At 34.0% G+C, this 13,776-nt stretch overlaps 1 protein-coding gene across 1 annotated transcript; it reads right to left on the minus strand.

Moving 5' to 3' along the window:
• Positions 1-3,328: 3,328 nt before the first annotated feature.
• Positions 3,329-8,670, minus strand: LOC111805035 (plasma membrane ATPase 4). The gene is made up of 16 exons (XM_023689897.1): positions 8,415-8,670; positions 7,341-7,460; positions 7,008-7,244; positions 6,003-6,764; positions 5,803-5,925; positions 5,627-5,731; positions 5,402-5,546; positions 5,156-5,320; positions 4,828-5,066; positions 4,713-4,745; positions 4,539-4,620; positions 4,306-4,466; positions 4,050-4,223; positions 3,782-3,964; positions 3,512-3,693; positions 3,329-3,425 (listed from the first exon to the last, which is right to left on the minus strand). Exons 1-16 carry the CDS (start codon positions 8,460-8,462, stop codon positions 3,329-3,331), a joined length of 2,856 nt encoding a protein of 951 aa, XP_023545665.1. The 5' UTR covers positions 8,463-8,670.
• Positions 8,671-13,776: the final 5,106 nt, after the last annotated feature.

Below are 13,776 nucleotides of genomic sequence, written 5' to 3' on the forward strand. Positions count from 1 at the left end.
CTGTATTCTCTTCTCGATCGGTGTTAATAAAGAGTGCGAGTGTTTTTCACAGTGAATTGTGTTCAACATTACCATGAGAGCTTATGCTCAAAGTGGACAATATCATACCATTGTGGAGAGTCGTGATTCCTAACATGGTATCAGAGCCATGCCCTAAACTTAACCATGTCACTAGAATCCTCAAATATCGAACAAAGAATTGTGAGCCTCGAAGGTGTAGTCAAAAAGTGACTAAAGTGTCGAACAAAGGGTGTACTTNTAAGAATGCCAAAATAGTACAAATCTAATATTATAAAAATAATATAAAAAAAAGAGCAAGAACGAAGTTTTTTTTTTTTAAAGAAAATTTTAAACAAATACCAAAAAATAATATTTAAAAGTCCCGTGAAATAATATTTATTAAAAATTGAAATCTCACCATGTTACCGTGTAGGTTGGTTTCCATTTACCGATGTGTCTGAGCTAGTTTAATAAGGTTTGGTTCAACCAATTTGGTTATAGCATGACACGAGAATTACTATGGGGATGCTAGAGGGTCGTAAACTAACCACTACTTGGTATAGCAGGGAATTGTTTCCCTCGTATTTATGGTGCTATTAGGTTACTATGATGGGGTTGTTGGAGGGTTAACAACTAAAGTATAATAGCGAGGAGTTGGTTACATCCAACACACATATGTATTTTAGTTGGTCCATACACAAGGTCGCTTCTCTTATGCCTATGATGTTAGAATATTACTATGTTGGAGCTCTAAATGATTGTTAACTAACCTCTAGTAGTGATGGGTCTTTTATGGCTGGCTCACACACGTATGTTAGTCGGTCAAGCAGGGAACTAACTAGTTGCATACCTAGTCTTTTATGACAGGCCATATAGAACTTTTTTTTTAATTATAATTCAAATTTGTGAGCTATTCAAATTCAAAGGAAAGGTGTCCATTCGTCTTAGTTTTCTCGAAGCATACAAATTTTAAAAGTTTAAGAACGAAATCGGATATAGAAATTTGATTTAATGCTTAAAATTGCATTATGGTGATGAGTTTATGAAGCCAAACAGAATTATTTTATGTTACTAATAATGGAAATACATATGGAAGAAAAATAGTAAGCAAAAAGACTAGAAAAATTACAAGGCAAGGCAGCCAGACAGACAGACAAGCTCCCTATATGTTGGAAAGGTTTGTCAGATTAGGATCTTTTTTTTTTGTTTGTTTGTTGTCTCTCTCTCTTTCTCAAACATTCTAGTGTACTTTGTTCGAGGGGAGGATTGTTGAGGTTTACTGGGAGTGAGTGTCCCACCTTGGTTAATTTAGTGGAAGATCATGGGTTTATAAGTGAAGAATACTAACTTCATTGGTATGAGGCCTTTTAGGGAAGCCCAAAGCAAAGCCATGAGAGCTTATGCTCAAAGTGGACAATATCATACCATTGTGGAGAGTCGTGATTCCTAACAACATTTTGGGTCGGTTCAAAATACTATTCTTCATTAATACTTAAAACGCTACATAGGGCATTCATAATCAGACTAACTTGACTACCCCACATTTTTTTTTATGAAAATTAAGAATATTTAACGTCTGTTACATTTTAGGACGGTTTAAAAGATTTCTCCAAACCAACCCGTGTACGCCTATAATTAAATTTCTTTTTTCATGTTAGATGAACACGACTCTCCACAATGGTATGATATTGTCCACTTTGAGCATAAACTCTCATGTTTTGCTATGTGCTTATCCAAATGACCTCATACAAATGAAGATAGTATTGTTTGATTATAAACCCATGATCATTTCTTAAATTAGTCGAAGTGGGACTTTTATCATTCAACGAGTAGAATTTTTAGTCGAAGTGGGACTTTTATCATTCAACGAGTAGAATTTTTAAATTGTTCTCTAAAAGTATAAAACAACTAGAGGAAGTAGACTAAATTTGTCAATTAAAATAAAAATATTGTTGGATTTCGTTGACTTTTCAACCACAATTTTGGAGAGATAAGTCAACCCGTTGACAAACTCTATAAAGAATGTGTGGTTGGATTCTCTTGTTCCTATGTCAATGAGTGGCCAACTACATCAAAGTCAAAATAAACAAAACATTCTACTCATTTTCTTTTAATATATTCAGATTTTTTAAGAATGCCAAAATAGTACAAATCTAATATTATAAAAATAATATAAAAAAAAGAGCAAGAACGAAGTNTGTCAATGAGTGGCCAACTACATCAAAGTCAAAATAAACAAAACATTCTACTCATTTTCTTTTAATATATTCAGATTTTTTAAGAATGCCAAAATAGTACAAATCTAATATTATAAAAATAATATAAAAAAAAGAGCAAGAACGAAGTTTTTTTTTTTTAAAGAAAATTTTAAACAAATACCAAAAAATAATATTTAAAAGTCCCGTGAAATAATATTTATTAAAAATTGAAATCTCACCATGTTACCGTGTAGGTTGGTTTCCATTTACCGATGTGTCTGAGCTAGTTTAATAAGGTTTGGTTCAACCAATTTGGTTATAGCATGACACGAGAATTACTATGGGGATGCTAGAGGGTCGTAAACTAACCACTACTTGGTATAGCAGGGAATTGTTTCCCTCGTATTTATGGTGCTATTAGGTTACTATGATGGGGTTGTTGGAGGGTTAACAACTAAAGTATAATAGCGAGGAGTTGGTTACATCCAACACACATATGTATCTTAGTTGGTCCATACACAAGGTCGCTTCTCTTATGCCTATGATGTTAGCATATTACTATGTTGGAGCTCTAAATGATTGTTAACTAACCTCTAGTAGTGATGGGTCTTTTATGGCTGGCTCACACACGTATGTTAGTCGGTCAAGCAGGGAACTAACTAGTTGCATACCTAGTCTTTTATGACAGGCCATATAGAACTTTTTTTTTAATTATAATTCAAATTTGTGAGCTATTCAAATTCAAAGGAAAGGTGTCCATTCGTCTTAGTTTTCTCGAAGCATACAAATTTTAAAAGTTTAAGAACGAAATCGGATATAGAAATTTGATTTAATGCTTAAAATTGCATTATGGTGATGAGTTTATGAAGCCAAACAGAATTATTTTATGTTACTAATATTGGAAATACATATGGAAGAAAAATAGTAAGCAAAAAAACTAGAAAAATTACAAGGCAAGGCAGCCAAGACAGACAGACAAGCTCCCTATATGTTGGAAAGGTTTGTCAAGATTAGGATCTTTTTTTTTGTTTGTTTGTTGTCTCTCTCTCTTTCTCAAACATTGTCTCTTTCTTTCCTTGGCACAGCAAAGTGAATCAAACTCATTACTTCATTGGAGGAACCAATACTTTTCACACTGTGTAGTGTTGCTGGATCGTGTCGATGTCGAGTCCCTTCAACTTCACGACCGACTCGACATGACCCTTGAGCGTGTTCAGCTCCCGGAGCCTGAAACCAAAGCAGAAAAACATTTCAGAATACTAATGGTTTTCCAATATGAATGTGAATGTGAATGGTGTTGTTATATCTTATACCTTGCAATCTCGGCACGTCTCTTAGCTTGCTCTGCGATCTCCGAGAGTTCTCTGTAGCTACTTTTTTCGGAGAAGATGTTTGTCGACTCGGGAGGTTGAAGTCCGTGTAATGTCCTTTGAGCAAGGGCCCATTGAGCTTCTCGTTCCTCTTTTCCGTAGTCTTTCTTGGTGGTAAAAGCAGTCTATTGCGCGATAACAACAATGTAGTAGTATGAATAAGAGTTCACCAAATCGTTCGTTCACTATAAGAAACTAGAAAGAAAGATGTACCTTGTTTTCTAACAAGTTGAGCCATGCCTTTCCGCTCAATATATATCGAATAGCAAACTTCATGAGATCGAGCGGAATATAGAAAATGATGCTGTACAACCAGATGACACCGGCCCATCCCCATCCGATTCCCTTAATCTTTGCGAAACGCCAGTCCGCGTACACGGCGATCACCGTTGCAACCTGAGACACCAACAACGTCGTTTTAGCTTTTCACCCTTCCTTTGGTTTGAATCATTTAGTCTAAACCATTCTACTTCATTCTTACCATCTGTGCAATGAAGAACGCACCGACTAATAGAAGTCCAGGTCTCTCGATGTACGACCAGCTCCGCGATCGAGTCACAAAAATCAAAGCCTGGCTCACAATACTCACTTGCAGGTACAAAGCAGCCATCATTTCATATTCACTATGACGAATCGATCTTACACCAAACGTATTCTACATTAACAAACAAGAACGTAACTCATTGGATCAAAGTATTTTTCAAATGATTCTAAGGCTATAGTAGCACGAAACATACCGAAAAGAAGTTCGTTCCCTCCATTAACCAAAAGAATATAACCGTCATCAACGCTAAGTACCCTCCGAGTACTACCCCGGTCGCAAAAATCTCTTTCAGTTTCCAACTGTCAGGTAATGGTGATGGCTTCACCCTGTCCTTTGAAATTGTCATAATGGTACCTTCAACAAAAACAGGCCTATCAATATTGATAGCTTTGATTCTATGGAGATATCAAAGGGACAAGAACTCACCATCATTCAATATAGCAATAATCAAAACCATGAACGGTGAAAAATCAAACTTCCAAATGAGAGCAATCAACATGAAACCAAACTGCAAAAGAAAAAACGGAATATATCGAATAAGATCAAAGAAAATCGGATCGAAACGATTGAATCGAGTTTAAGCAAGGACTGCACACGTACCACAATACGAATAGTGATCGAAACTGCATAAATCTGTCAAAGAGAAAACAGAGGAGGAGAAACGGTTAAGCGCTTTCCCGAAAACATATAACTCGAGTCGAGTATGTCGACTTACGGTATAGTTCTTCATCCTCTGAAAGATTGCTCTGCTGGTCAACACGGCGCTGATGATAACACTCAATCCAGGCTCGGTAAGAACAATGTCGGAAGCGCCTCGTGCTGCATCGGTAGCATCAGCAACAGCTATACCAATGTCTGCCTTCTTTAAAGCAGGAGCATCATTCACACCATCTCCTGTCATTCCACAAATGTGCTTTCTCTCTTGCAACTTCTTTACGATTTCGTATTTGTGCTCTAAACGTTGCATTAAAATCGAAAACGTTAGGAGGATTGTAAACAAAAATGTCGCATCGACGTCTCGTGATATAGTCAACTGTCATCACCTGGAAATACTCCAGCAAATCCATCAGCTTTCTCGATCAACTCTTCAACCGGGAGGCCAGCGATGCTTTCGTCCTTGTGTTGGCCGAGTAACGAAGAAGATGGATACATATTCGTTCCCATTCCAAGTCGTCGGCCAGTTTCCTTAGCAATAGCAAGTTGATCACCTGGTATACGGGTTCGACCGAGTCAGGTGTTTGCATAACGAACACGATGAGAAGAATTTCCATGAAACTTAAGTGAATTACCAGTAATCATCTTGACATTCACACCCAAGTTGAGAGCTCTTCGGATGGTTTCTGCACTGTCGTGCCTCGGAGGGTCGAAAAGGGGCAACAGACCGACGAATTGCCATGGAGCACCGGGACTCTCCTTGTTTTTCTCAGGCACTTCCTGTGAACGTATTACAAAAAGAACAGTTCAAGGATCAAAGTTTACGTACAAACTATTTTATCGAGCATCGAGATTCAAACCTGTCTAGAAACAGCCAACGATCGAAGCCCGCGCTCGGCGAACTTGTCGATCACAGAAAACACCTTCCTCTTGAAGTCCTCTTTACAGTTGCAAAGTGTCAAGATCTGTTCACAAAGATCATATGGTTATACGGCATGATAAACAACAACCACGACAGTATCGAACGGGATGTTACCTGCTCGGGAGCGCCTTTGCTAGCACGGTGCCAGTTTCCATTAGAATCAATGTAAGTCAAAGCAGTTCTCTTATCAACAGGGTTGAATGGGAAGAAGTGAATTTCTCTAATTCCAGCTCTTGCCTAAAACATGTCAGCACTTTGATTCAGAGTTGTCTCAGCATAATGAAAAGGGAACTAACAATCGAAGATAATCGTACCTCTTTCGGGTCAGCAAGCATTCCGACCATGGCAGCATCGATCGCATCCTGGTTTTCAGTCCTAGAAGCTCTTGCAGCAAGAAGAATGACATGTTCCTTGTCGATGCCCTTAACGAATACCTCGATCAAGTTCTTATCGACACTCAACTTGTTAAGAGTTAGCGTTCCGGTTTTGTCGCTGCAGAGGACGTCCATACCGGCCATTTCTTCGATAGCAGTCATTCTCTTAGTGATAGCACCCTGTTGGGACAGCTTGTGAGACCCAATAGCCATAGTGACAGACAAGACAGTAGGCATAGCAATTGGAATGCCTCCAATCAAAAGAACCAAAAGATTGTCGATTCCATCTCGGTAGGCACGGCGTTGGATCGGGTACATGACGATGATCTCGATCAGCATACCAATGGCAATGGAGCAAATACAGAAGTTCCCAATGGCAGTAAGAACCTTTTGGAAGTGTCCAACTTGGTTGGTGCTATCAACAAGATGAGCTGCCTTTCCAAAGAAGGTGTGGACACCAGTGGCAATAACAACAGCTTCAATTTCTCCTTGTTTGCAAGTTGAGCCAGAGAAAACTTCATCCCCTGGATTCTTCGTCACGGGAAGTGATTCTCCGGTCAACGCAGACTGATCAACCTTTAACGGATCACCCTCGAGAAGACGAGCATCAGCCGGGATGATGTCTCCTAGTTTCACACTAATCACGTCTCCTGGAACCAGAATTGATGCATCTTGTTCACACCATTTTCCATCCCTTAGAACCTAACACCATAACACAACCAACAAAAACCATTACTTCAAGCCACACGCGCCACTTACGTATAACCTCGAATATCTACGACAATGACTACTAATCTCGTACCTTCACAACTCACAGTCGGCTAAGCATCTACTTCGAATAAATTTCTAAGTACTTAAAAACACTTAAACGCCTTTTTAAACGACCGCAAATTGAAGATCCAAAAAGCAATTTTAGGCAATGAATATGAGTATCTGTGTAGTTACCTTAGTTTTAGGAGCAAGACCAGCCATGAGAGCAGCTGCAGCATTACCAGCATTGTTCTCTTCAATGAAACTAATGGTGGAGTTGATAACCAACAAACAGACGATACCGACGAAGTCCTGCCAATCGGGGCCCCTACCGCCGCCGTTGGCCAAGGCAATGGCCATGACAGCTGCAGCTTCCATGACCCAAGACAGGGGATTCCACATAAACCCAAGAAACTTCAGAATCTTGCTTTCCTGATCATATCAATACAAAAACACATCAGAAAACAGAGCAATTATCAAACAAAAACTCCTCGTTTCTCTATGATAAACCAAAAAAAAAAATCAAACCTTTTTCTCTTCTAGCTTGTTGGGTCCAAAGATTTGAAGACGATTCTCCCCTTCTTGGGAAGTTAAACCTTCTCTTGTACATTTCAGCTGCTCAAACACTTCTTCAATAGGAATTTTCTCCTGATATAATCAAAAATCGAAGTTGTTCATGAATAATTCATAGAACATGATCACTGATTCATGTTTAAGAATAAACCCAAATCAAAGATTTCCTTAAAACGAGTCACCGCCGAGTTACCGAGTGAGACTCGGGAAAACCAGACAAGAGAATTTAATGGGAAAATGGAAATTCAACGATCAGGAAGATGTCAAATCCGTAATCACAGGCACGTTGACTAAAAATTCACAAAGTGAGCTCCACCACCGAAAAACAAACCATGTGCTCAGCGCGTGTGGTACACGCGCTGAGTACTCCGGCGGTGGTGGCGGCGTAAATACCGACAACAGGGAAGGGTAAAACAGGAAAAAAATGAAAATAATATCCGAAACTATTGTTGAATTCAAGGATGGTCGGTTAAGTGACAGGTGGGGACAGAACCATTGAAACGTGAAAAGCTCTTTTTTAGGAAAAAAAAAAATTAAAAAATTAAAAAAAAAAAAAAGATTTTTGTTATTAGGTGAAAAGTCGAAAGTACCACGGAGAAGTACCAAAAATTCCCAGTTTTTCTTCTTCACTTATTTTATATCCAAACGATTTTTTTTTTTTTTTTTTAATAAAAAAATAAAAAAGAAACGGAAAAAGGAATAAATTTATGTGAATTAAAAACAGCCCCCGAATTCCTTGTCTGTATTGCACATGCCCAGATCCAGTGAAGGAGCCAACCATGGAAGAGGAAAGATCTGTTTGGCTGGCGAGAAAAGGTGAGAAAATGAAAAGGAAAATAAAGAAAATAGAGTCGATTCGTTGGTTACAAAAACCCCTCAATTGAATTCCAAACCAAAATTAAATCAATGGGAAACTAAATCTATGATTAAACTCATCAGAATCAGAAACAGGGGTGTTTGGGAGCCGGGAAAATTTGAAAATAATTTTCCCGAGAAAATAACAGGGGTGGTGGTGGAAGAAGGGAATACCAGATCAACTGTCTCGTTCTTGATCTCCTCGAGAGTTAAAGCCGCCATCTTGATTGGTCTTGTTGTTCTTCAGAGGGATATGAAAACAGAGGAACAAAGGGGGGTTTGTGGGTTTTGTTGTTCTAGAGAAGAACCATTAGAGGGGTTATTTTCCCGAGAAAATAATAAGATTCCCGGGAAAATTAGTGTTTGGGAGGTGAGAAAATGAGCAAAGGAAGGGAAAAACCTTGGAGGGGTGAGGAAATGGCGTCCAAATCCACTTGCCCTTTTATATAAACTCTTAGCCTCCCTCCTCCCTCCTCCCCACTCTATTGTGACTACCACGCAGTCCAAGTGGGCTCCACTCTCTTCATATTCTTCTCTCTCTCTCTCTCTCTCTCTCTCTAAGTTTACTATTCAACTAACCAAATTACAATTTTGTGTTCCATAATTTTGCACGGTTGGATGTAGTGATCGAGAATAAAACTATTCTACGTAGCCGTCACATTCGTGGCTCTTTGGATGTAAAGTGCAATAATGGTTTTCAATTTCTCGACCTCTTGAAATAATTATAGAAATTTCGGATTGATTGGGTTAGTGACTAGATAACCTGAATAGAACTCACAACTCAACCCAACACTCTATTTTCCAGATGGGTGAGATTGAGTTGGATTAGATTGTCTGGATGTTTTTTTTTTAAAAAAAAATCTTACTTGTTCAGTTACATTAATAACTAAAATCTCATAAAAATTCAAATATCAAGTATTCATAAGTCACAACGCATCATTATTCTGACTTAAAGTATTATATTGGTTGTAATCCTATTTTCGAGTTTTTCAGGTTGCAAATCGACTCAAGTTTTCAATTTTTTTTAAATCAACCCAATTCATATCGAAAAAAATCAAACTCAACCCAACTTTTATAATTTTGAGTTAGATAGTCTGAGTTAGTTTCATAACACTCTTATTTATTTTGTCTTTCAATTTTTAAAATTATAAATTTAATTTGTAAAATAAAATTTTATAAAATTTACTATTATATAATTCAAATTTATATTAATTCATTTTAAAAAAATTTAATTTGTCGCGATTATCACTTTTAAAATTAAAAAAACTAAACACAAATTAATTTTAACTTTTGAGTACAAGACAATTTCTTCCACTTAGAAATGGTGAGGTACAATCACCATCCACGTGGCAGACATCAAGTGGTGAGTTTCATAATTAATTTGTATTTTTTATTTTCTTTTTGTTTCTATTTGAAAATTAAGTTGAAATAATTATTGTGATATAACCAATGAATGATATGTATAAAGTTTTATTTATTTATTTATTTATTTATTATTATTATATATATATATATATATATATATATATATATATATTTTGAAATTGCCCCTTTTTTCCATAAGCAAGACAAAATCTTTTTACCTCTCTTTCTATATGTAGCAACAAAATTATTATTATTAATAATTATTATTGGAGTTATTAAAATTTCAATTAAATACTAATATAATACGATGTAATTATATATTTGTCCAGATTCATTTCCAGTTTAAAATAATACGATGTATCAAAATCGAAAAAATAATTTGTGAAATATTCGAAAGGTTAAAATCTAAAGTTTCTGCCTCTATTCAACGAACGTTTCCTTCCACCCCTACTTAGAGCAGAAAATAATTCAATTTTTATTAAATAAGTCAATTGGACAGAGGAGGCGAACTAGTATTGGCCCCTCGACTAGTGATAACACAAATTCATTAAAAAAAATTAGGCATAACATGAAGCTGACGTTCTAATAGATAAGATATAAATAATATAAAATAAAAAAAATAAAAAAAATTATGTCGTTGTACTGTGTATATAATTGAGTAATTAATAGAATCTAATATTTAAAAAATGATCTCTACAAACAAGATTAGAGCACATGGAGATCAAATTATTTGGGGTTTTAAAAAAATATTTTAGTTTTAATAGAGAGAAAATAAATAAAATTAAGTAATAATGGAACATAAATATTAGTTTAAGAACAAAAATAAAAAATATTAGGGGATTTGACTTTTTTATTTTTTTTATTTTTATTTTTATTTTTTTGGCTTGTGGACCCCTCAATAATAGTATACAAAGTCTTCTCAATTGTGATGTCTCTTAAAAACAAATGGGCTTTATAAATATTATTTATTTATTAGAAAAAAAGAGAAAAATTAAAAATGAAAATAGGAGAGGGAGAGCATTATTGGAATATTAGTGGAGGCGAAATATATAAATAAATAAATAAATAAATAAAAAGTCGTTGAAATTAAAGAGACAAAAAAAAAGGGTAAATCCATCATGACCGTTGGATTGCTTTAAACGGTGGTCAACTCTTAACGGCTTCTGTGAAAAAGTGATCCTTAATTAAATTTTTTTAATTCTTTTCTTTTTTTAATTTAGACTTTTGAAATTTATTTATTTATTTTTTTTTTTAATTCTTGTTGAATTAATCAAATTATTTTTTGTACTTTCATGCCTATCTTCTAATTAAGTTCTAAAAAAAAAAAAAAAAAAAAAAGGAAATTTTGTCTAATTCGATTTTTTTTTCTCGAGTTGATTTTAATCATAATAATATATAATATAATTTTAGCACTCAATTAGGAGAATTTGAAAATTTTGGAATTTGTCTCGACTAACAACTACTCATATAGTATCTTAGTAGTCAATCATGCCTTATATATTGTAAACGAATACTGAAAAAATTATAACACATTGTTATTTGATCATATTATAGTCTCGAAATTTTCATGTTTATTTAGCTTTAGTTCTTTAAAGTTTTCGAATTTTATTTTAAATTCTTCGACTCTTAATTATTACATTAATTCACGTATAAAATAAAATTGTTATCGACAATCATTTGTTTTGAAAGTTACCAGTAACATGCACATAAATATTTAAAAATAAGTAAAGCGGTCCAATTTGAACATAATTCAATATATAATAACAAAAAAAAAGGTTAAATTATATCAAAATTTTACATTAAGTTTAATTTTATATTAAATGGGTCCTAACTTTTAATAATATTTTTTTAATATTAAAAATATTAAATTACTATTTTAATTCCTAAACGTTTAATTTTATATTAAATAGGTTCCTAATTTTAACATGTTTCTAAAAATCCCGAAATTTTTAATTTTTATATTTATCAAATTTATGTCTCATCAATTTATTTGAGTGTTCTAAAATTCATAGTATCTATCTCAAGGATCTAGATATTATTATTGTTATTATTTATAATTTTTACTTTTTTTTTCAAATTAATTTTTGTCTTTGTACGGAGGGTCCTTTTGGTTGGTCAACTTTGTTGAATATGCAAAACTCCCCATTAATGGTTAAAAATGCAAACAAAATAAATGTAAACATTATGTGTCCAATTGAGTCAATAGGACAACAAGACTGCAAACAAAGTAAGGACTACTCTTCTTTCTTCACCACAAAAATCAAACATAATCACCAAACACCTTTGTTTCTCGCTATTATTTCTCATGGGTTCGGATCCTTCTTTTCCACTTGTAATTTGAAATTGAATTACGACAGGTGTAAACCGAAATTGAAAAGTATCGGGTCTTCAATTTTTGTCGTGTTCATATGACCCGATAACTCGGCCAACCTAGACTACCCAATCAGGTTGGGTTGAATATTTGGAAAATTGAAAATTTTCGGTTTGACTGGTTTACAAGTTAACAGTTTTTTGGTCCGATCAACCCAACCGTACCCTACTTTTCAAAAAATTAAGAATATCTAACGTTTGTAATTAACATTTATTTATTTATAATTTATTTATTTTTGTAATTATTGATAAGTTGGTTGGAAAATTATTTTGTTGACATTTATTTGGATTAGAAGAGTCTCCCAAAATTCTAGACTTTCATTAATGATCAATTTTTTCTCAATTAATTTTAGGAAATATTATAATAATAAAAAATACCTTAATTTTTCACTTTATTTATAATAATAAATTTTACTTTCAACAAAAAAAAAAAAAATAATAATAATAAAAGGAAAATTAATTCTTGTAAAAGTTATGTACCCATTAAATATTGTCGTCATCCCCGTTTTAAAACACATTTATTAGGGAGAGAATCCGTTTTCGCTTATCGTCATAGCCTCATAATTTTAAAACATGCACCAAATTTCTAATATTTATTCAATTAAATTTAATATCTAATCATCATTCATTTTTCTCTTAATCAAAATGAATGAACCGAGACTAAATCCGAATGAGAGCAATCCTAACATTAAGATGACTAAGAAAAACGTAAAAGAAATGAAAGTTATTAAGTATACCAGGAAGGTGCATCTCCTTTTTCGGTGGCTCATTCATTGAAACTTCATGGTTAATCGTAATTTACTTGAAACAATTCATGTTGGATGACCTTCTAAGAATTTCTTGGGATGCATGTGAGTGAAGACAAAACATGATAAAAGAACTCAAGTTGGTCTGTGAAGATAGTTTTCACTCTTAAGAAGTCATGTTACAGGAAGTGTAGATAAATGTCAGGGCTATTAGGTGCCACATTTGGATTTTGAATCTTGATTTAAATCACGAACATGGGTCGTTAAATCGAGAAATACTTTGACATCGAATTAATTACATTTACTTGTATGAAAGGGATGAAAGAAAAGAAAAGAAAAGAAAATGACCCATTTTATTAATACTTTGGAATTCCATGAAAATAAAAAAATTTAAAAAAAAAAAAAAAAAAAAAAAAATCCCAATTATTGATTCCATATTTTCCACCCATTGCTTCATATATTTTCCACCACTCAAAATTCCTATTTATTCTTTTAACCTTAATTTCCACTATACTTTTCTTACATTTAAAAATTCCCAATTATTTTCACATTTTGGAGAAGAAAATGATTGAAATTTTGTAGTTTTCTAAGATTCATATGATCTTAGATGGAACGTCGGAGAGGTTCAACAACGTTTCATTGTCGCTGAAGTATAAACTGTCAAACGATCATTTTGTTCGGATTTATACACTAAATCTTGTATTTATTGATTTAATAATTTTGATTGTTTTCACTTTAACATTATCTACTGCATAAAAAATTCAAGGATATTAGTGTAATTGTGACACTCGAATAATTGAGAGGTAAATGAATGAATCGAGATCACATTTGAATGAAAACAATCCTGAGAATAGGAACTCGAAAATTGAGTGTGGTTTGTTTTGAGTAATTTTATGTTGGATGACCTTGTGAGAATTTTACTAAGATATATGTGAGTGAGGATAAAATATGCCGGAATGATTTGCTGGTATGTGGAGATAGTTTTCACTCTTAGAACCGAGGAATAAATAACGTAACCATGTTGTAAGGGATGCAAAGGAATGTTGAAGCACACA

Source organism: Cucurbita pepo, chromosome LG11 (genome assembly GCF_002806865.2).
Source record: "Cucurbita pepo subsp. pepo cultivar mu-cu-16 chromosome LG11, ASM280686v2, whole genome shotgun sequence".
Lineage (NCBI taxonomy): Eukaryota > Viridiplantae > Streptophyta > Magnoliopsida > Cucurbitales > Cucurbitaceae > Cucurbita > Cucurbita pepo.